Source organism: Dioscorea cayenensis, chromosome 3 (genome assembly GCF_009730915.1).
Source record: "Dioscorea cayenensis subsp. rotundata cultivar TDr96_F1 chromosome 3, TDr96_F1_v2_PseudoChromosome.rev07_lg8_w22 25.fasta, whole genome shotgun sequence".
In the NCBI taxonomy this organism is placed as follows: domain Eukaryota; kingdom Viridiplantae; phylum Streptophyta; class Magnoliopsida; order Dioscoreales; family Dioscoreaceae; genus Dioscorea; species Dioscorea cayenensis.
In genome coordinates, this window is record NC_052473.1 from 16212554 (window position 1) to 16237315 (window position 24762).

Below are 24762 nucleotides of genomic sequence, written 5' to 3' on the forward strand. Positions count from 1 at the left end.
TTGCACGAGTGCTCTTGATGGAGTCTCTGTGTCTCGTGGGTCTTTGATAGATACCGCCCTTGAGCGGCGACTGGTTTTCTTCTTACGAAAGACCAGCTGCGTCGTCGTCGCTAGCTGAGACCAAAACGAGAGCCACATCTTGAGGTGCGAAACTCGGCGAGGCTTTCCCGATCTGAATTTATTGAGTGCGACCATCGTACCTTCTGCAAAAGAAGAATCAAGAAGGGCCCTCTCTTGGTATATGGCTTCGAGCTCGATGAGCAGCGCATAGACGGTGTCGCTTGAATAATCTCCCGATGTCGAGGGGTCGTGTTAACTTTCAATTCGACTAAGGTCTCCATGGCCCAGGTGTCAAATAGCAGCGCCCGTTAACTAGGTTGACCGCCGTAATCACAAACTGCGACAATAACAACACATTCGACATGCGGTATTGACAAAAGTTTAAGCGGAAATATAAGGTTTTAAGCGGTAAACTCTCGGTTATTAAGCGAGAGATATAAAATGTTAAGCAGAGACCCATTTTTGTTAAGCGAGGCGAGAATACTTAGCAGAGACAACAAATGTTAAGCGTAACATCTCATTTCTTAAGCGTCGACCTCGTTTGTAAAAGCTGCAACCATATCAAGCGAAGCGGGAAATGTACATTTATAAATATTACACGAAATCATAACAATCGAAAAAAACTATTTCGATAGTGTATACATCGACAAATGCAAAAACAAAAACAAAACCCTAGCCCAGAAATCTCCTGCGGACTAACAAAACCCCGGTAGAAATCCCCTGCGAGACTTGATATCTTCCAACAAAAAGCAGAGCACAAAACAAAAGCAGAAAAAAATCTTTCTTTATAGTGAGCAGTTAACGTAAAAACCATACTCAATACCTTAGATTGCAAAGCGATGAAATGCCAACTAGTTCTGGCGGGGGACTTCTCCTTGAGATCTGGGTGGAAAGGGAAAAAGGCGATGAAATGCCAATTCACGGAGGCTTGCGGTAGAGAACGACTCGGAGGCGACTTGAAATGGAAAAAGGCGAAGGCGTGAGTTGAGAAAAAAAGCAATTAAGCGGCTCCGATAAATTCGTCTCTCGGGGTTACCCTACGGAAAACCGCCCACTTCCTCTCAAATCGGCGAGATGGTGCGTGACCCCGACTCCCCATGCTGAGGCATTTTTGTCCAAAAATTTGAAACTCACTCCGTTCATATCCGTTACAGGGTTTGGGGGTTTGAAAAACATAGACTTTAAAAGGAGGGGGTTTTTGGGGATTGTAAAACTAACGGGGTGTTTTTGGCAATTTTACAAACTTAAAGGGTTTTTTTAGCAATTTCCACTTAAAAATATAAAGAACAAATATTATAAACAAATATATATGAATATTTTCCATTTTAATAATAATAACTAATCTTATTTAAATAATTTTTTAAAAATAAAATACAATAAATAAGAGTTTCAAAGCGGTAGAAACATGACTTGTTTCAGTATGTGGTTTTAAATTTAAATTGTTGTATACATAAAAACAAATATATCAAGGAAAAATCTACTCAATCAAACTTACCTCTTTATAAAAGTTTAATTACTATACAGATCCTTGTAATTATGTACTTTCTGCCCCTTTAATCCTTATAATATTTTTAGGCACAATTAACTATTCATATTTAGTCGAGTTGGGTCATTCTAGTCCATAATGTAGATGAGTAAGTGTAAATTAGAAGGATTTAATTATATCTAAAAATATTAGAGTGAACTAAAATGACCCAATCCGATCAAATATGAGAAATTAATTATACCTAAAAATATTAAAATGACTAAAAAAATATAAAGTACATAATTATAGGGACCTGTACTGCAATTAAACCCTTTATAAAAATTTCATAAAATTTTTCTAAATCTGGATATCAATAATAAAAAATTGATAAAAATTAATAAAAAAATATAAGTTTTTTATTTTTTTTGTTTTTTTTTTTGTTTTTTTTCTCACTAGACACTTACAAGTGAGCCTGGAGCTGGTTTTGGTGAATAAAATTATTTGGGAATATTGTGATATATTTTAAAAACATATTTAAAAAAAATTAAAATAAAACTCAAGACACCAGAGATTTGGGTATCACGGCTTCTTCTTGGAATTTTCATTCTCGTTTTGTGGTTTGTTTGTCTTCCATTATCTGGAGGTGGTTGAAATTTGATTCAACTAAAATTAATCAAATTATTTGTTTTCAGATTAATTTTTTTTTATTTTAATTAATTGTTAAATTGATCTTGTTTTAGACTTATTAAAAATTATCAAGATAAATATATAAAAAAAGTGAAAGGTATAGCTTTCGTATAACTTATGGGCACTTAGTTATTTATATTCATTAGATGTTTTAGTTGGAGATGGAGCGTACCAAGGTCACCAAACACTGCTATATTTATAATAACTAGACATTTTTCCCGACTTCGCATCGGAAAATTTAAAATTTTATGAGAAATTTTGAGGCAATATCATATATAAAATAATATAATTAAACAACTCTTATCATAGAAACTATTTTATACCTTTGATCTATTTTATATCTTTGATTTCGAATGTCTTATGATATTTATTACATAAATAATTAATTAGGTGTAATTAATATTTTTTAATTATTAATATTATAAATAATATAAATAAAAAAACTTAAATGTTATTAAAAAAATTAAAAATTATTCCTTAAAAACATTCTCCGAGTAGATTATACATTTATTATAATAATATGTATAGTAAATGTATAGATTATTTAAAATTTACAAATACAGTTAATTAGGGGCATACGTGTGAACAATAAATTGATTGACTAGCCACGCTAGATCCAGTTAACTGCAAACTTGAGACTTATTACCGCCACTACTATGGCCAATGAAATTTGAACTCTAGATAAAGTTAATCGTATAACTGCTTCATCAGAGATATAATTAGCCTTTGAAGATGATTAACAAATCAAATTGAGCTTAAAAATTTCCTAAAATTACAGAAATTACATAAATACCTCACACTGAAATAAACTAAGTTTACACTGAAGCTTTTCATTGAACTATCAAATGTGTGAGATCACACAAAAAACCACCCTTTAGTCATCTCCGAGTTTTATATGAGTCTAATAATTTTCACTTTTTAAACCATATAAAAGGTTTATGTTTAGCTAAGCAAATTACACAGGGGTACTTTGGTCATTTAATCTCATCTTAATTTAAACGCATGTAGATATATAAATGACAGACACCACATAACAAATCACATAAAAATTTCCTAATAATATCACCAAGGTAAAAAAAAATTACAAATGGGTTTCCTCTGTAACTTTCAAATCACAAGTACTTGATAAATAAACCAATATAAACGAAAATCGCTGAATTTAAAAGGCCACCCTTTTTTTTTCAATAACAAGGTCATCATCGCTTTCTTTTTACATTCTACAACACAATGAACGCATGAAAAAGAAAACCAAAGCTTAAAAAGCAAACAGATATCATTTCTGTGCATGTGATTGAACAGGTGGAGGGTGTGGTTGAGCCTGACCTTTAAGGGGGAGGGAAGCTGCCATGGCACGCAGCCGGCGGGCTATCTCGGAGAAACTTGGCCGCTCTGATGGCTCAGCAGACCAGCATTGCTCCATCAATAATCTCCAGTCTGGGTCGCAGTTCTCTGGGATGGGAGGCCGCAATGTATTGCTGACAATCCCACCTATTGACAAAAAGTTTTGCTTAAAATGTTGACAATGAAGAACTAAATTCTTTTCTGCGCGCAAAGGCAGGTGTCATTACCTATAATTGCTCCATAATGTAAATCCGCATATGGTTCTTCTCCAGTGAGGAGCTCCCACATTACAATACCGAAGGAGAACACGTCCACCTGAATTATAATACGAAGTGGATGAGAAAAAGATGTAAACTGCATTATTAACTTTGAGAACATTGTGCGGACCTTCTCTGAGACAAGACTGCTGCTGCCGTTTAGAAGCTCAGGAGCCATCCATGGAAGTGTTCCTCGTACACCACCAGAGATTAAAGTTTGGCATTTCACTTTAGATAAGCCCAGGTCACCAACCTATGGAAAGGTTTAAAAAAAGATCAAATTACATACACCTTACTAGACTTCTAGCACAGACATTGCCCGATAAGTGCCTCGGTAGGCTGAATGAAGTGCATTCAATGTCAAACTGAAGTTTCTTACATAATCAAATTCCTTCTCTCATGTGAACTAACCGAAATAACCAAGAAAAACCAGTGTACTTTTCTGATACAAAGCCTAGGCTATTTTGTATTACAACAGCATGCCGCATATGTTAACCGCCAAATAAGATTTTGTACCAGAAAATCCCAGACAAAACTTCAGCATAAATAACTAGACTAAAATAGTTTGTCATCGAAACATGACGGCACCTGTCCTAGCCAAGGGTCATATTACCGGCAAAGGGTGAATTATGACTTATAATCACATTCAAAATCATGCACTTGAAGCATTTTTTAAAATTCCTTATCTTCATAAAGTCGAAAAAAAAGGGGCAAAAGAGGGGGAAAAAAAGAAAACAAATAAGCTCCTAAGATGATGCAATACATTGATATCTGAGAATTCATGGGGTAAAGAACAAATGAATAATTTAATCTTAAAAAGAACAAACAGCTCCTAGGTGTTATGCTGCGTTTATAGCCAACACAATTGAGGAATTAAGACCCCATTTATCACTAATTCAACAAAGGAACTAAGTTCCTGTTTATAACTGATATGATTCTAGTTTAGCATAGTTATACCCACCGTTTCAAGGATTACAATTTGATCCATTAGGGGAGATTGAGCTGCCAAAGCTAATAATTTCTACAAATGACTGGGAACAAGAAGAATACTAAACAACAATCATGTTAAATAAATTTTGCTTATTACAATCCCCATGTAGGATTAGAAGTCCCATCCTCAGTTGCTTTTATTCATCTAATTCCTCAACCAATAGGGGACCAAAGGCATTGTGTCCTGTTGTCTTGCGTCCACAGAGAATAGGATAGGCCATCATCTGGCTGCTTTCACTTTAAAGCATGAGTTTGAGAGAGAAGACTTTTTTGGCTGAAAGAAGCTAAAGTGGTTTCGAAGTCAGAACATAGGGCATTAAGCCTTAATGATGTAGATAATTTGACACCTCATCTCTGCCAAAGTCGCATATATCAGAGAGATAATTCAACACCAACACAACCACAATCACAATGGAGAAATTAGGTGAGAACAAAAACCGGCCATTACTTGTATAGGTCATCCACAATGACTTCTAAGGTTACAATGAAGAGACTGAATTGAGTACTAAACTCCTATTGCTTGTTGGGGTATCCCAACTCACTTTTTAAGGTATACCCAATGCCAAAACTAACACAAAGTTTGATTTTCACTATCATGCTTTAGCAAGAAGGATGTGTTATGCCAAACTTTTGACTGTAGTCTAATATAAAATAACATGTCTCACAATAATTAACTTCTGATCAGGAGAAATAACATGACTATCAGACAATCAGCATTCCTTGCAAGTTTTAATATTGCAACAAGAAAAATTTTGAACATTAGACAATTGACGCATGAAATTGCAGCATATCCATCATATACATAGAAGAGTTTCAGAGAAAGGATTAAGACCCAAACAAGTAAAAACAAAATAAGGTTCAAGGTAGGAACATATATATAAACTCGATAACAAATCAGGAGATATTTCTAACATTGATCCTCTTCAATGAAGAAGACATCTAGCAGATGCAGCAATAGATTTACGTTGGATCCAGGCATCCAGCCACTGCTAGATCAGTTGGTTAGACACTACTCTCTATTATGCTAAATTTGATCCTGATGGAAAGTGGTTAGCAGTTCAGGCAAAGGCAATCTGGGGATCAAATCTTCAGATTTTAGCATACTGCCAAATCAATTTAGATTAACAATGAAAATGTCATTGGATGATTATAATGACATTTAGAACCTAACAATAAATGAGTGCAAAAATTATTAATGCATGATTTAACTTTTTCAGTAAAATTTGCCTAACAGAAATGGTTAAAGATCTCATTTTTTGGAATCCCGAATCAAAAGACACCAGTATAAGAACCTCTGTTAAAGGAGATGTTAGGTGGACAGTCTCAAAGGTTTTAGATCCAAATTTCTAAAGCACAACAAAAACATGAGTCTCAAACACAAGCACTAGCAATCATGCGCATACGAAAATATTACAAGCAAGTAGAAAATCACAGAACATTTCTTCAATGTGAAAGGAACATGGGAAAATGTGAAGAAATGGAAGGTATTTGCACTTTATATACAATATGATGCACTACTCCAAGATGATTAGTGGAGTTCACAAATTTTAACTCAATCCAACTAAGGCTTATGGCAGCATAAAAGAAGATTAAGGACAATTTTCATGGTATAAAGATTCTGCATATTACATTATCTTAAGTAAATATTAAATGAACACTAAAACTGTTTTGTAACACAAATTGGCTGTAACTGGATTGTTAATGAATTCTTCTTGATGGTTTAACAACATGAAAACAGAGATAAGATCATAAGATCACACCACTATTACCATTGAATTGAAAACTGTTGTAGATAAAAATACCTTGCATATAGGACGTTGAGGATCTCTTAAGTTAACAAGCAAATTGTCGCTTTTCAAGTCAAAGTGTACAATGTTCTTCCCATGTAGATATTCCATTCCAAATGCCACATCCGTTGCAATTAAAAGGCGTTTACGAAAATCAAGTGTCCTGTTGCACGCTAGTAAGAAATCAAACTACTGTAATTTTTGCTGACTGAATGCATAAAGAATAGTACTAGCCAAATATGATTATTGATGCCTTTATCAATTATGCATGGAAGCAAATGACTTACTTGTCATTCTTCTGTAAAGCTTGTTTAAGTGAACCGTTAACCATATATTCAGTTACTGTTGCAACAGAGCCCCCAGGACCATCCAAAACAACACCATAGAATGCTAAGACATTTGGGTGGTGCAAGTCAGCAAGCTTGCTGGCCTCATTCCAAAAATCAGCTCTCTGATATAATATGCAAGTATGAATAGTAAGATTAACCGGTCAGAGGTACAGAAAAGAATTGTTGCAATTTGTGATTACCATGCGTTCTTGCTCAGATGGCTTGCCAGAAAAACACCTATCATTAATCCTTTTTATTGCAACATCTGAGCCTCTCCACTTGCCGTGGTACACGGTTCCAAACGTTCCTGAACCCAGTTCTTTCAATTCTTCAAGATCAATGCTCTTGATTATCTAATAATAGCCCAAAGAAGGGGAAAAGAATAAACTACAATTATCACATATAAGGAGAAAAAAATATTGACAATTAGGTTAAACCTGCAGGCGCCCAATGTCTTCAGTGATTTGAATACCAGTATTGACCTTATCCAACTGTTTTGCCCTTGTTTCCTGAAGCAGAAAATAAATATAAATTAATATCTGCCTACTGCTTAAGATGAAAAGAGAAAGGAAATTAAAAACACATTATCACCTCAACTTTCTGATCAACCATAGCTACAGCACTAAGAAAGTCTGCATTATCTGGGTTATGCGCAGGATTTAAAGATGACTGAATAGGTGCAGAAGTCCGAAGAACTGATGCAGCAACACCCTCAGCAATGGCCTGCAAATCTTGCTTAATTTGGTCCTCGACTGATCCTTCAACAAAAAAGGGAAAAAGGCTTATATTATCATAATAAATTTTGTATTTTGCATTCTATCAAAAAGAGTAAGAAACTATACTTGCAAATACATGAAAAATAAAAGATATTATAAACAAAAACAGAAAAATGAACCTGTTGTGTATTGAACATGTTGGTGTGCCTCCTTGGCCACAGGGTCCAGAGGATGGTGAAGGGCACCTTCCTCTAAAAGAGATACAATATTGGAATCAGTGGTATTTCCTGCAAAGTTTTCCATGCACAAGTCTCTTGCAGCAACTGGCTCTTTGCCGCCCACTCTAATAGTTCTTGGAGGCAATTGATGTGTTACCCCAGCTACATTCCAAGGGTCATGGTTGCTAAAAAGTGAGTCAGATGGTAGAGGTTCTTGGAGATATTCCACATGACTTGCAGGATTGCCTGCTGAGACCAAGGTACTGGACATGTTACCATCTAAAGGAGATGGCATTTGATCAACAGAATTTTGCATGTGAACTCCAGATGTCTCACCTCTCCAGTCACCTACAGCAATCTTATGATTAATGGCGTGGCTATTGTAGGTAGAATCAATGGCAGAAGCATATGTGGGCACCCCAAGCAAACGCTCACTGGGAATTGGAGGCTCATGCCCAGGTTCTAAATTATGTGAATCAGGTATCTGGTTTACAACCATTGATGCACTGCCTATCTCACTTGTCTGAAGACTCTGCAAGTAAGGAACACCATAACTGAGTGGGGGCAGTTGATTTGTTGATATAACACCATTCTTTTCAAGAACTCCATGATTTGCAACAGCATTCGAAACCTGTATGCCAGGTCCTCCAACTTGCACCCCATAAATATGGCTATGCTCAGCCATTAATGAAGTATCAAGTTTTACATCTTTGGGGACGCCATAATTTGGTCTAACAACTGGTTTTCCCTGCTCACCATATCTGGCAGCCTCAGAAAGACCTAATCGGAGACTTCCCATCATCCCATCAACAGGTCTAACATAATCATTGGAGCCCTCTGTAAATGGTATCAGGTTTGATGATTCTGCTGGCTGAAAATTAGCATTCCTAGTCGAACTAACATCAACACCAAGCGGCCTAGATACGACATCCTGCTTAACTGGATATAATGGAGGTGGTACCAAAGTCTGCCCTCTTAGCTGCTGCTGCTGCTGCTGCTGCTGCTGCTGCTGCTGCTGCTGCTGCTGCTGCTGAAAATCTTCAAAATGCATCCAAGGAGGTACATTACCTGCAACCATTCCATATGAAATGTCACCCAGAAAGTCCATCATACTGGCAGGCGCCAAACCCATCACACTGGCAGGAGCCAAACCCCTAGCATGCTCAAGATTTTCCATTTTCTGAAGAACCTCTCTCCCACCTCCACCATACTCAGCCTCAGACATCGGAGCAACCCCATAAACCCCCAAATGACCTCCAAGGACAGCATTTTCAGCTCTTGCATCAACTACATTATCCCCTACTGCAGCTCTATGTTGTCTCATCATATCCTCTGAGTGGTGACTATAAAACACTGGATTCACCTCCGCAAAACTACTCCCCAGAGAAGACGAGGAAGAAGGATTCCCTTTCTCTTGTATCAAGTTATCTGAATGTGCATGCGGCAACGCTCTCTGACACATATAGCAATCATCCAGCCGCACAGTCTGCCCCTGTGCCACAGGCACGGGCATCGCAGGCTTCAAATAAGAAGGTGGCAAAGGTGGCAACTGTGACAGCGGCTGTAATGGTCTCACCGGCACAAAAGACTGCGCCGGCGCCCCAGCCAACTCCGATAGTGGCTGGGGATGCCCATAATGAATCGAAGCAGGCTCTTGGTAACCCAGTTTAGAATCAAGAGTAGGAGAGCTACCTTCATTTGTAGCGCAATCTGTTGCGGCGAAGGCTGTGTCGGAGTTATGCGAAGCACCGCTAGTGGCGCTGGTGGCACTGGTGACGCTGGCAACACTATCACGGCGTCCGATCCCATTAACAGCGTCGATATAGCGGTGCCCAGAGTCCCCAGCCTCAAGGGGGTTGCCATCAGTCTCGGAAGGGGAAAAGAGGAATGCACGGAGCTTGGAGGAGCCATCAGGGGAAGCATCAACAAGCTTATCGTACTCTTCCATCATGTTATCCAAGTCCTCAGGGCAAGACACGGAGACAAGAGCATCAAGGTCCTGATCAGGGAGCTGGTACTTGAGAACAAGAGGGCCGCCAAAGGAGTCCAAGATCTTACGTGAGAGCTCGGAGAACGAAACATCTCGCCGAACAGAGACGATACGTGTGTCTCCGCCGACGTAGCGGAGCGCGCTGTCGCTAGGCCGTGGGAGGATGCGGCCGCCGCAACTGCAGAGGATCTTGACCTTCTTGGGCTCATCGTCGGCGGCCATTAGAGTGATTCTTCGAGCTTGTTAGGGTTTGAAAGGGATCCAAGGAGCACGAGAAGAGGAGGGATTTGGGGGAGAGATGGATATAAAAATTGGATTTTTAATTAGGGTTATTTCGAAGGGTTTAAGGGGGAAGATGGCACGTGGAAAGCGCGTGGTGACATGCAGAGGTATTTGGATGAGTGTGATGGTTTTATGGTCTGGAGGTTCTGCGGACTTTTGTTTTGCGTTAACGTGGGTCTCTTGTTTATATATTTTTAGAATTAGTTTTTCTTTTTAATCACTAAATCATAAATATGACTACAGGCGGGGATTCACCGGAAGAAATATTCTCCAACAAGACTTGCTAAACTCATTCCCGACCTTGTCCCGATGGAGATTACCTAAGTTCAGGGATTCCTTGTCTTCAATTTATTTTTATCATTTATAAATACATGAAATATATTATCTTTAACAATATATATTTTTATTTAATATAAGTAATTTTTTAATATTATATATATAATATTTAAATTATATATTCAACTTTCCTAGTCCCTGCCCTGTCTCTAATGGGGATTTATATCCCCTAGTTCTGACCTTGTTTCTTGAATTTTAGTTTTAGGGTGGAGAATATAATCCGAAGTAAATTGATAATTCGAAAAGAATTTTTAATGGCCACTCAATCAAAGAGTAATGCTATATAGAGCGAAGAAACTACACGAAACCAGCCAAACGACTGATGTGGCTGGTGACGTGAATTTTTTTTAATTAAAAAATTCAATAAAGTAAACACTAGGGCACATCTCTCGTGTGGGACTCTCTCTCGTTTGTGTCGGTCATCGCTTCCCTCCCCCGCGACTGGCCACCGCTTCCGACCACCGCTCGCGCCCTTCGCTTCCCTCCCCCGCTTCCGGCCGCCGCCCCTCTCTCGTTTGTGAAGAGAAACTAGGGCATAGGTCGGCCCTAGTTTGTGTCTCTCTCGTGTGGGACTCTCTCTCTCTCTCTCTCTCATGTGGTTGGGAAGTTACAGCTTGAACAGGGCCGAGAGCGGTGGAGGAAGCAGCGGCTAGGACGGTGGCAGTGAGCGGGGAAGGAAGCGGCGATTAGAACGAGGCTGGGAGCGGGGGAGGAAGCAGCGGCCGGGACGGGAACCGAGAGCGGGGGAGAAAGCGACTGCCGGGATGGGGCCGGGAGCGGGGGAGAGAAGTGACGGTCGGAATGGGGGATGGGAGCAGGAGAGGGAACCGGCGGAGGAAAGAGGTGGAGTGAAGCAAAGGCTGGCAGCGGGGCCTGGGAGTGGGGGAAAGAAGCCATACGAGAGAAAGAGAGAGACAAACTCACGTGGTTTTATCAAAAAAAAATCCACATCACCAGCCACATCAGTCGTGTGGCTGATTTCGTGTGATTTCTTCCCTCTATACAGCATTACTCCTCAATCAAAGCTCAATGAGTTATAGGATGATTTAGCAACCTTTAAGAGAGATTAGTGGGCATTGAGCGCTCAATTGTCACTGGATACTCAACCAATGGAGCCCACCATTTTTTTATTTTAAAAATATTTTTTTAAAATTCGAATAAATTGCATGGCTCATGTATTCATTTTTAAAATTTAAACATTGGGTGAAAGTAATGGCTATTTTTTTTATTTTTTTAAGGGAAAATTACTGTTCATCCCTCGTAATTTTCAAAACTTCCCAAAAACCCCCTCCAACTTTTACACACCCCGGACATCCCTCCGTTATATTTTACATTCCTTTTAACCCCCCGCCGGTAAGTTAAAGTGGGTCCACGATATGAAATTCCTTTTTTGCCCTTGCAAAAGGTGGGAAAAATGGCGCCCAATCATAACTTTCTTTATGCATAGTTTTTCAATTTTTTTTTTGCCTCCTGCTTGCTTTTTCTCAAACAAAGTTTAGAAGGCTCATATCTTGTTCTTCTTGTTCTTGTTCTTGTTCTTGTTCTTTTTCTTCTTCTCATTTGGTGTATTCAATTTTAGCTCTTCCGATTAAATTATGGAGAGTTTTTGTGCTATTGCTAGATACAACGGGGAGGGACGAGTGCTAATGTTCACAGCGCTGATTTCTTGGGAATCAGTGTTAGGTGAAAAATATGTGAGCGATGGGGTCTCGATATTTCCCGTGTCGGGGTGAAGTTTATCACACCCGATGGACATAAAAGCAGTATGTCTCATATAAAAGCGAGGTTGACTTCCAGCAGCATGTGTCACGTGCACTCCATCTTCAAATGTTACATTGTTGATCTTGTTGTTGAGACGGATGATGTGGCATCGTATCCTCACGAAAAGCGAGTTCTCGTTGTAAGTTTCTTCTCGTTTATGTTTATATAGTTGTAGAAGTTAATTATTGTTTATTATCCACTGTCATCTGTTTACATTTATCAAGTTTCCATTTAAACACTATTGTCTCCGATTAACTTATTAACTTATTATTTAACTTTTTTTGTTTTAACGTTTAAGATTTATGTTTATCGTTTAAATATTTTGTGTCTCGTTTAAATATTAATCGTGTTCGTTTAAACTAAAGTGTTGGCAGGAATTCAGAATCTGGCAGCAGCTTGCTCCACATCATGGCGAGCTCGAGGGTGTGGCATGCCTTCCTTCCTCATCCGATCAAGTGAAGTGTTGTCGTTGGATATTGGACAATGTTTTTGAAGGCGTTGAACATTTCGGAGACGCACTTAGAATTTTTGCAATCAAAAGGAATTTTGACTTCAAATTCTTGAAGAACGAGAAACACGGGTGATTGTGGAAGGAAGCTTCGACTTCAAAAATGGCGTATAAGGAAGCTATATTCCCCATACCCGGACAATAGACAGGGCCGATGGATGAAAATCGTGACTGCGTTTGCGACCGCCTTTGTGACGAGAAGGCAACCTCGGGTGTCCTAGCGAAAGAGGATCGAGTCGTAGCGTCCCGAGGTCCGCAAAGTTGCGTTGTAGCCATTACCCGCGTTTCGTGTCACAATCGCAGATCGTGGAATGAATCATTGCCGACTAGGCATTGTGTATATACTTCTTATTATTGTTTAAATATTGAACTTTATATTTAAATATATCTCTTACGTTTTAAATATTTTTATTCTCTGTTTAAGCTAGTTATTTTTTTATCGTTTAAAAATAAATTTGTATCCGCTTAAAATGTACTAACGGGATGGTGCTAGCGGTTCCCCAGCGTAATTAATACACGCTCGGTTCCCCAGCGTTTCCACTCCCGTCGCAGCATAAAAAAATCGGAACATTACATTACACTCTATAAGAGATTATTAAGTAATAAGGATATTTTTAAAGCAGAAAATATTAAGTATATTTTTTTGTTGTAATTACATTGATATTATTAAATAATAAGGATATTTTTAAACGAGAAAATATTAAATTTAAAGCAGAGAAACCTAAACTTAAACGAGAAAAGCGAAAGTTAAAAGGCGAAAAGTTATCATTATACTGATTAAAATGAATGTTGATATTAGCCGATAATGAAAATGAAAATGAAAAGCAGAACCCTACCCGATAATGTACCTACGGACTACAATATCATCCAACAAGAAACGTAACCTCAAAAGCGAAAGCAGAATGAATTTAATTGAATTTAGATACATGTACATTTACATTGACAAAATTTGTCATGTTCTTCGGAAAAAATGAATTGAATTTAAACTGGTTTACATTTGAAACTATTACACCTATACAATGACTATGACCCCGCTTGCGTACACTCCCCTCTGGTTCGTTTTACACAGTAAAACGGAGTTTAAACAATTACATTGATATTTACACAATGAACTATATACTTAAACACTGAAAGTGTATGTTAAACAATGAATCTGGATTATTAAAGAAAGAATCGTGTATACAAATATAGAAAGAATGACTAAGAACCCGCTTGCGAAGACTCCCCTCTGGCTGTGATGCCGGCTGCCCTCCCCTCCCTAAGTATGCGGGAAACATACCTTAATCGCGAGATAAGGGACGTCGAGTCTGCGATACCCAGTAGCTTCTCACCCGGCGAGTAATCGCTCGATAAACCGCATGACATAGACAGCTGCGATCGACACTTCCTTTTTACGTCAGTGGGGCTTCGAGTGTCGTGAACAAGCGGGTACTTTGCGGTCGCCGACTCGCCCTAACTCCATGTCGATACTGAGGTCGAATAGGTTCATTGTCGAGATATACAAGTTCATATTAGAATGCCGATTATTTACCGAACACTATTACACAAACACAAATTATTAAAGCACTTACCATTTCTAGCGTGTTTTTTTATCGTATTCTTCGCTTTGGCATGAAGAATAATGCCCCAGTATTCTTGTTTTTCATTGTCAAGGACTGACTGACATGGAAATGGCCACTCATAATTATCGGGAGGATGACGATGTCCACTTCATGCAAGTTGCGCGCGACATCTCCAATCATAGCCATCGTGGATTCATGTGCGTCGTCACCCTGCTTTGACATGAACAAGGCCCGGTGGCGTGTGATGGAGGCGCGCCTCTTATAACGATATGGCACTACGCTCATCGTCTTTTGCAAGATACATATGAATGCGTCCCATCACATCGATGCAGCGACCATCTCCTTCCCCTCGAGCGGTCGAATAGATTGGCCCGTGTGGTCGTGATGAGTCATTCTTCCACACGACAGTGCTGTGGTTGAACGGAACAAAGACATGTAAACAATGTTGTAAGTATAAAATTAAACGTTAAAGTATAAACTTTAAATTATATATTGAATGTTTAAACGGTAACGGTAATATTTAAAGGGTATCACTTATAAGTTAAATGTTATCTGTAAATTTTAAACGTTAACGCTCCTACTTAAATGGTAACTAAAACAGTTTAAACAATATCATAAAAACTTCAAACTTACTTGTCCATAGGGCGTTGAGGAAGATCCTTATCAACTCCCTGCTCAGTACTTATTGAGGCGCGATTGGCAACGTATTTTTTTCTTCGAATGAAGACTTTCCGAAGTTCTTCTACTTTTTATTGGCTTCCTTTAATGGGGGCACGACGGCAAGCATCAACGGAGACACTTCCTTACATGCTTCTTGTTCTTGTGGGATTGTGTCTCGCCTCGATGCGGCAGCGGTCACCGTTGGTTCCACCGTGAATTCCACTTCGTTGAGGATAGACTCAACGACCTTCTCAACCGTGAGTTCCAAGGCGTAGAGATCAATGGGAGACACAACGTTGTCCGGTTGTTCTTCTTCATGAATTGTGTCCATCTTTGATGCCGCGATTGTCAGCGCCGGTTCCACCAGATGCGTGATGTCGTCCCAACAACGAGTCGACGATCTTTTCCACCGCTGCAAAACTCGGGCAGCCATCTTCAATCTCCTCCACCGTGATGGGCATGTTATCAACGTTAACAACATCGACCGCCGATGGTGCTCGCTGCATGGTAATCTGCTATTATTTCATCGTCGGCCCAGGCACGGGTGGAGACAGAGGCATTATTGTCCTCTTTTTGCAAGCTTCTTGAATGAGGCCGTCTTTGAAGGGCCACCCTCGATGATGTCCTCGTCGTCGAACTCCGACGGCGTATCCGTCCCGGGTGCTTCATTTGTTTGAAGGGAAGGCGCGATCGATCGTGATCGCGACCGGCCTTCCAATGCCTCACCCGAGCGGCAAGTCGAGGGAACTCGATCATCAAAATCGCAAGCTCGCGATGAGAGTTGCGAGTGACATCCTCGCCTAGTGCCGCTAGGGAGCCGCCACGCTCGGGGGCCGACACGGTCGGGGGAAGCCACGGTCGGGCGGGGGTGGGGAGGGCTTCTCGGCCTCGGCGAATGCGTTTTGGCCCAGGCGAGGAGAGCGGCGTCCAACGCGCAAGGAAGAGGTTGCCCTCTCATCTTGCCTTTGAGCAAGCGATTCCGGAGCAATAGCATCCGACCGACGGTTGGCCCGAACAAATACTTCTTCATCAGCATTCGCCGGAACCAGCTCAGGAAACTAGCATGTGTAAAACAAACAATCTTAGCGAAATTATTTAGTTTAAACAATTAAAACTATATTTACACATGTAACTCAGTATATTTAAACGTTATAACCTATTGTGTTAAACATAGAACAAACAAATTAAACATTAAACTAAAAAGTTTAAAAGCGGTAGTTGAACAAAAGTTAAAGCGGTAAGTTATAATGTTAAACGATAGATGAATAAAGTTAAACGGTAAATGATATGGTTAAACGTTAACGCTCTACGCTAAACAAAAATATTTTTTTGAATTATTACCTCTTTTCATTCGAGAGATAACAAACTTGTTTTTATCGTCGCTTGCTTCCCGGTAAGTATTTTCACCGTAGCACAACATCCTTGGGATCTTGCAGAAACGGACATTCTTTCCGGTTCCCGGTCACTCAGTAAAACCCGGATGTTAAGCGCCACCGCTGCAACCCCTTTAACATACCCGGTGTTGGTCTTCTTCCCCGCGATCTAGATTGCAGACTCGGGTAGCGGCTCGTGGTATGTCCTCCATAAGCCACTTCAGTGCGTCGCTACGCCCATGCGTAGCGCCCCCATTCCGTGTAGATCATCGACATAATCAACGATCCGATTAGGAACCGAAAGCAGGAGGTATTTGGGAAGAGGATTGTACCCGTGAGGTACACCATCGATGAGTTTGGCAAAATTCTCCTCTTCTCCCTCCGTCCAACGAGTTCGTCGAAGAGTGCTCCCTCGATGGAGTCTCTCGTCTCTCGTACGTCTTCGATAAATACCTCTCTCGAAAAGTCGATCGTGTTTTTCTTCTTCGAAACACGATCGCCTCCCCATCGCAACGCAGGGCAAGAACGATTGCCACATCTTCGAGCCCTCGAAAGTCGCGATGCTTTCCCGATCCTCGAATTTATCGTGCGGTTATCGTATCTCTCGCAGAGAGAGTCAAGAAGGGCCCGCTCTTGGTATACGAGCTTCCAACTCAAGAATGCTCGCTGAACGGTGTCCTTCGGATGATCTCCCGATGTCGAGGGATCATGTGAACTTTCAATTCGATCCACGGTCTCGACTACTGGGGTGTCAAGTAGCATCGCCCATTAACTAGATTGACCGCCATAATCACAAGCTCGCGACAATAACAAAGACATTGTTAAGCGGAAATGTAATTTGTTAAACGGTAAACACTCGGCTCTTAAACACCGATATCATTTTTTTAAGCAGATGACGTATACTATTAAACGTAGATACAAATAATTAAACGGAGCGAACTAACTTAAGCGGTAAAAGCTCATTGTTTAAACGGAGACCTCATTTTTTTACAATCTGCAACCATATCAACCGAAAGGGTAAACGTAGATTATAAACATTACACAAAAGCACAACAATCGGAAAACCATTTTCGATCAGTATACATAGACGAAAATGTAAAAACAAAACAAAAAAACCCTAGCCGAGACATCTCCCTCGCAGACTAACAAAACCCCAGTAGATTAATCCCCCTGAAAGCTTCAATGTCTTCCAACAAAACAAAATCACAAACCAAAACCGAAAAATGTCTCTTCGTAACAGAATAGTTAACAAAAAACCATAATGAATACCTTAGATTGCAAAGTGACTGAAATGTCGAATACTTGCATGGGACTCTTCTTCGAGACGCCGGTGAAAAAGGGAAGAGTCGCGTGGGAAGAGAAGAGCTGGAGACGCGAGTTGAGCTGAGTCGCGAGTTGAGAGAAGACAAGCAAATTGTAATGCTTAAGAAAAACCCACCCACTTCCCTCTCACACCGCCGAAATGGGTGCGACTACGACTTCCGTGCAAGGGCATTTTCATCCATAAAATTTTTAAATACACTCGCTTAATGCCATACGTACTTTGGGGTTTCAAAAATCATGGAGTTGAAAAAGGAAGGCGTTTTTGGGTATTCCGAAACTATGGGGGTTTGTTTGGCAATTTGGCAAAGTTGTAGGGTTTTTTTGACAATTTCCACTTTTTTTAATTTTAAAATTCTCATTTTATTTATGTAAATACATTTACATTTACAAACAAAATTTATTCTTCTCTACTTCTTCATCTTTAAATTTTCTACTAAAAATAGTCCTCCATCTTTTAAAGTTCTAAATTTTTTAAATAATTTTTAAAATTTATTTTTTTTTATCACCAAATATGTAACATTTAATAATTTTATTAACAATATTTAAAATTTTATTAAATAAATATGTTTTAATAAAATATATAATAACGATAGCTGAAAAGATGAATGAAATGATTCCATATTATAATATAATTATTATGAAAAATAGTTTATGTGTAGGAGTTAATGAGTTGATGGTATTACATCCAAATCAAGGTATCAGATAATATAATGATTAAAGTTTCCCTAAACAGCATTATAATGTCATATAGCAGAGTATGTTAAGTTTAAAATGGGAATAGGGAGCATCCTACCTCAGACTTTAAATATTAATAAATAAGTCGGTCCCAATAAGAAGCCTAGAGATTGATAAAGTAATAAATAAAGGGGAGCATTTTACGCATATACCCCTACTTAATCTTAGTGACTAGGTCTATTTTAATAAATATTTTATAGAATTAATAGATGATAAAATATAATAAAAAAAAAAAATCCACTTATTACTATGCCGACATAGAGTCAAAGAGAATGCCTTGATGTGAGAGTCAAGTGGCCCAAGACCGAAAGAAACCGCCGATTGAGAAAAATAAAAATGGTTTTCCTAATAATGGTTCATTTGCTATATATATATATATATATATATTCTTTGAGAAAATTCATCTTTTTAAAAAAATATTATTCTTTTTTTAATAACTCTATAATATTTTAATATTAAAATTGAAATGAGGAAGTTTTATAATTATAAACAAGGACTTTTAAGATAAATTATACAGTATACAGAGTGGTTTTCAGAGTTTTATATATATATATTTATGACAATAGAGTTTTATGTAATTATAAAATATTATTTATATTAAAAAAAATAAATTTTATAGAATATTTGTTATATTAATCACTAGGCATTTCTCCCGGCTTCATATTGGTGATTTTAAAATTTTGTGAGGAGTTTTGAGGCAATATCATATATATAATAATATAATTAAATAACTCAGAAACTGGAGTATTATGTGTAATTAATATTTTTCAATTATTAATATTATAAGTAATATAAATAAAAATTTAAATATTATTAAAAAATATTAAATTATTTTTTGAAATGCTTTCGGAGTAAATTATGCAACTTTAATAGTATGTATAGATATGTGTGACCAATTGGTTAAAAAAACTTATGAAAAAATTTATAAAACAATTATCTTGATGCATAAGCTTAAAAATTTGATATTAAAAATAAATATTTCCTTTTATTTCCTTTTATTGCATACTCCATTATTATACTATTAATCCTATATATAGTATAATTTATTTGTGAAACTAAGATCTGGACCCACTTGGACTTGGGACCACCAAGTCATAACAAACCCAAATTTAGAAAACAAATGTCAAAAAGAACTTGGCAGAATATCCTTTTCCTTCTTGGTTACATCTGCTATAAAAATTATATATATATATATATATATATCAAAGCTTTATTTTTATTTTATTTTATTTTTTTCAATATTTTTTAACAAAAGTGGGGGTGAAGTGTTTCTTTCTCCTAAAACAAATGATGTGAGAGGTTGATGATACCAAAAGTAGGCTTTTTTTTTTCTTTGAGAAAAAGCTATGAAGGAAAAAGTTCATTATTATATTTATTTGTTTGTTAGATTGTTTTGTTAGATAAGGAATCAATTGGAAGTCGTTTTGCTAGGTGTATTAGTTCTTACCTGCCATTCTTTATTGTTTGGAAAACTTTTAACAGAAACCCATAAAAATAAAAATAAAAAAATAAAAAAATAAAAAAATAAAAAATAGTTACAAAGCAGTAAAATTACCTATTTAGTCACTCTGTAAGTTTATAAATTTTCAGATCAGTCCTTTAATATTGTTTTTATCCTTTTTAAGTTTTTTTTATTATTTTTTTTTTAAGCCTTATACTTTCAATAATTTTTTTTATAATAGTTAAATACTTTAATCTCGTGGGCACACAGCGAGCTCATTCACCTCGTGTCTATGAAAGTAGATATACTAATAAAAAACGGACGAGTTTACTTCCCTTGTCATTACGATAACATATTAAATGTGAGTTTATCCTCTTTATACTCTACCACATCCGCACTTGAGAACTCATATTCTCTCAGTCCCATCAATGCTAGACCTATTGTTGATACAAATGTAGATGAGTAAGCTATGAAAAATTTTAAAATTTTATATAAATTTGAATTTAAAAATAAATAATTGGCGAAATAGAAACATTTTAGAGATATGAAAAATAAAAGATTTTTTATTTAAGTTATAGGAGAATTGGAGAAAACTCCTATTACTTTTATTAAAGTAGAAATTATACTTCAATATAAAATAAATACATAAATAAACATAATACAAATTATTATTATTATTAGAATATTTTGGTTTATAAAATTTAACATTTATCCACAATAGATTATGGGGATGCCTTTTTCACGATAAAAAATAAAAATAAAATAAAAAAATGAAAAAATAAATAACCTGCACAACTTCATTTAGGTTTAAATTGAACTAAAAATTGTTATTTCATATTTAAGTTATTCATGAATATTTGATTTAACACATAAATATATAATCTAATTTAAAAAAAAATATTTACATGAAAATAACAACATTAGTGATGACTAGACTTTGACAGCAACATGGGGGTTGGGGTTGGGAGTGGTTTGTTGGCCGGTTTTCTTTAGGGGAGGGTTTGGGATTGTGTTATCACTTCTAGTGATGCTTTTGTTGTGGTGGTGTTGTGTTTGTTTTGTTGTGGTTCTGTCTGTTTCACTTTTGGTGGGAGCTTGTGTTCTTTCCAGTTATTAATATTAGTTGTGGTTTATCCACTTTTTCAAAAAAAAATAAAATAAAAAATAACAACATTAATAACAACAATAATAAATAGCAACGAAACATTCAGAATAATTTAATATTAAAAATTATTATGCATATTAAAAATGAATCTCACTGAAAAAAGTTTAGACATTTCTAACTATTAATAGAATATATTTAGTATCGACATATATCTTACTAAATTATTATTAAGACTGTTTGGTTTATTTAAAATATCACAACTATTAATCCAGTAAATATGGCATGCTAAATATATATATATATATATCTTCGTAATTATTATTGAGAATTTTTTTATATAGTTTAAAAATGTATAACAATATAGATAAGTGAAATAACAGTAGAATTGCTGAATTATGAGCATTCTTGAACCCATGCTTGTGTTTGAACCCAAACCCATTTGGTATGGACTAGGCCTGTTCAAGACATGGCCCATTCTCATGTAAACTAACTGCAAATTATTTTGTTAAGGCTCAATAAATAAGTAATACAAATTTTCTTGTATGTTTGTAAATATATATATATATATATATATTCCGTCAAAAAAAAATAATAATAATAAGGGGACACCACTTTTACGCATAAAAGTGAATCCTTGAAGAGTTCTATACTGACTTTACTTTGGAGAGAGAATAATTGTGCTTAGTTGGATTTAGAGATTTTGTAATATTTTAAAATCAACATTGGAGGGAAAATTTTTATTAATAGCTAAAATTATGTGTGTATATATATGTATATTAAAACTTCTCACTTTACATTTATTATTAATGTTTTTTTTTTAAAAAAAAAGATAAATCACACACAAAATATAGAGTTATCGTTGAAAACAAAAGAGATGAGAAAAACATAAAAACATTGAGGGAGAAAAGGTGAAATGCATAATCCACTAGAAATAGGTACGATCTTGTTTGCTAGTATATACACCAGGGGCCGTAGCTGGAGCAATTGAAGAGTTTTCTCGTGTGTACACTTCTCCTGCTCACCTCTGAAGACACCTCACACTAGTAGGTGCAACATCTTTATAGAAACCCCAGGAGGCGTTTAGCCTCAATCATATATATTACTAGCATCCCTGTGAATTGTTGAGGTTCTTCAAAAAGCTTCTCCTCTCTTCAGTCACTAGAGACTCAGCACACACCTGCAACAAAGTTACAGAACATACACAACCCACCAAAAGCCTATCAGACTTAATTCATTCAACTGAGAAAGTCATTTTTTCTACATTACTTACTAAAAGGTCATAATAACCTTTGAGAGATAAGGAACGTATCACACTGCGACACGTGCAAAAGTAAAAAACAGAAAGAACAAAAAGTTACTTGCATTAAAACATCCCATATTGGCTTCAGATCTCCACGTACACTATATCAGCTAGCATTAACTAAAGTAACCCTTTTCCTTTCCTGTACGTGCATAGCACCAAGCATATCCCATCGTCTCCATCATCCAGGCTGGCTAGCATCAAGCATCCCAGAGCTTCGATCACATCCTAACATACACTCCCTTGATTGAAGCTTGCACACACCCATCTGTGCCCTGATAACTGAGTGTTGGTCAGCAGGCAAAGGTTTTGTAAGAATATCTACCAACTGACTCTTGGTGTTGCAGTGTTGTAAGAAGATTGCACCTTTTGTAATTAAACCCCTGATTAAGTGATAACGAATATATATCTGCTTGGATCTTTCGTGGAGGGTTCGGTGCTTGGCAATTGAAATGGTGGACTAATTGTCGCACCATAATCTTGTTGGTTCATTGAACTTCATCCCACACTTACTTAACATCCTTTTGAGCCAAATGGTTTGACACGCCGCAGATGTAGCAGCGATATACTTTGCTTTGGTGGTCGACAGTGCCACGATATCTTGTTTTTTAGAACCCCACGTAATAGCACTAGAACCCAACATAAAAATCATGCCCGATGTGCTCCTCCAATCAGTCATTGATCCACCCCAATCACTATCGATAAAGCCCTCTAAAGCACCTTTCGAGCACCGTGATTACCACAATCCGAACTCTATAGTTCCCACCAAATACCTCACTACCCGCTAGGCTACACACATGTGATGTTTGCTCGGGTTTGTCACGAACCTTGATAACAAGCTCATTGCAAAACTGATGTCGGGCATATTGTGCGTTACGTACATCAATTTTCCGATCACACTTCTATATAATTTTGCATTTGCCTTCTCATATCTTTCTTCAAACAAGTGCTTGTCATTCACTCCCATCGGTGTCATCACAGGATTACAGTTTTCCATTTTCAGCTGAGCAATAAGATCCCTCACATACTTTCTTTGTGTCACAAACGTTCCCTCTGCCATCTATTTCACCTCCAAACCCAAAAAATAATTTATTTGACCTAAGTCAGACATATTAAAAGAACTTTTCATGACAGCCTTGAATTCTTAAATTATCTTAGGTGATGAACTGGTGTAGATAATGTCATCTATATAGACATTCGGTAACAGAATCACAACTCCTTAACTCTTCTTGTACATGGTATGTTCATTCTCACTTCTCAACTACCCAAGTTTTTGGAAACACATGTCTAGTTTGCTATACCAAGCCCTGGGGGCTTGCTTCAAGCCATAGAAGGCTTTCTTTATCTTATACACTTTGTCTTCTTTCCCTTTGATCACATATCCTTCAGGTTGCTCTACAAAGACCTCTTCCACTATCTCACCATTTAGAAACGCAGATTTCACGTCGAAATGGTACACCGACCAAACTGCTTGAGCTGTGAAGACAAGGAAAATCCTTCCTGTCTCCATGCGAGACACGGGTGAAAACACCTCGTCATAATCTATCCCCTGTTGCTGAGTATACCCACGAGCAACCAATCTAGCTTTGTGTTTCAAGATTTGACCATCATCTCCACATTTTGTTTTATAAATCCATTTGAGACTAATTGTCGTTTATCTGGAGGTGATTCAGTTAAGCCCCAAGTAATGTTACTTTGGATTGCTAACATTTCTGCCGCCATTGCTTCCTTCTATTCCTTGTTTTTCACTGCTTCACTGTAGCACGATGGATCTGCAATGTTCAACGCGAACGTGCATGAATTGTAGACCTCGGTCAGAGATCTTGTTTTCCTTAGAGGGGATCCATCGGTGGGTGCCACTCTTTGTCTTGATGAATCGCCAGCTTCACAAGGATTCAAGCAAAAATCATCTTCCATTGACTCACTAGATTCTTCAGTTTCATTGGATGAAGCACCAACTCTTTTAGAAGAACCCTTGTCCAAGTCAACTGCTGACTCGTCAACTGAAATCACCAACTTTCTTTTATCCATTTCTCCAAAGTCCCAACGTTTGTTCTCATGGAACATAACGTCTCTAGAAACAACTACCTTTCATGTGGCTTGATTGTATAGCCTATATGCCTTTGTTTGTGAACAATAACCAACCAGAACACATTTTTCAGATTTTTCATCTAACTTTGCATGCTTTTGAGCTGGTATTAAGACAAAAACAATACTCCCAAATACCCTGAGATGACCCACTGCTGGCTTTGCACCATACCACATCTCATATGGGGTTTTGTTTCTAAGAGCTTGAGTCGGAGACCTATTAATAAGATAGACCGAGGTTGAAGCTGCCTCTGCCCAGTAGTTAATTGGTAAACCTGCACTCTTGAGCAAGCATCTTGTCATCTCAACCACGGTTCTATTCTTCCTCTCTACTACGCCATTTTGTTGCGGCGTGTAGGGCACCGTTAACTCTCTTCTGATGCCGAGTTTATCAAAGTATCTCCGGAACTCAAGTGACATGAATTCTCTGCCCCTATCGCTCTGTAAC

General features: G+C 37.6%; 1 protein-coding gene across 4 annotated transcripts; it reads right to left on the reverse strand.

Moving 5' to 3' along the window:
• Positions 1-3243: 3243 nt before the first annotated feature.
• Positions 3244-10157, reverse strand: LOC120252506. Of its 4 annotated transcripts, XM_039260689.1 has the most exons (10): positions 8187-10155; positions 7812-8099; positions 7508-7674; positions 7354-7425; positions 7117-7269; positions 6875-7038; positions 6603-6750; positions 3941-4063; positions 3781-3868; positions 3244-3700 (listed from the first exon to the last, which is right to left on the reverse strand). In XM_039260689.1, exons 1-10 carry the CDS (start codon positions 10060-10062, stop codon positions 3486-3488), a joined length of 3294 nt encoding a protein of 1097 aa, XP_039116623.1. In that variant the 5' UTR covers positions 10063-10155; the 3' UTR covers positions 3244-3485. The 4 variants fall into 4 exon arrangements, with proteins under 4 accessions (XP_039116623.1, XP_039116619.1, XP_039116612.1 ...); XM_039260685.1 differs by having other exon boundaries at positions 7508-7668; positions 7812-10155; XM_039260678.1 differs by having other exon boundaries at positions 7812-10155.
• Positions 10158-24762: the final 14605 nt, after the last annotated feature.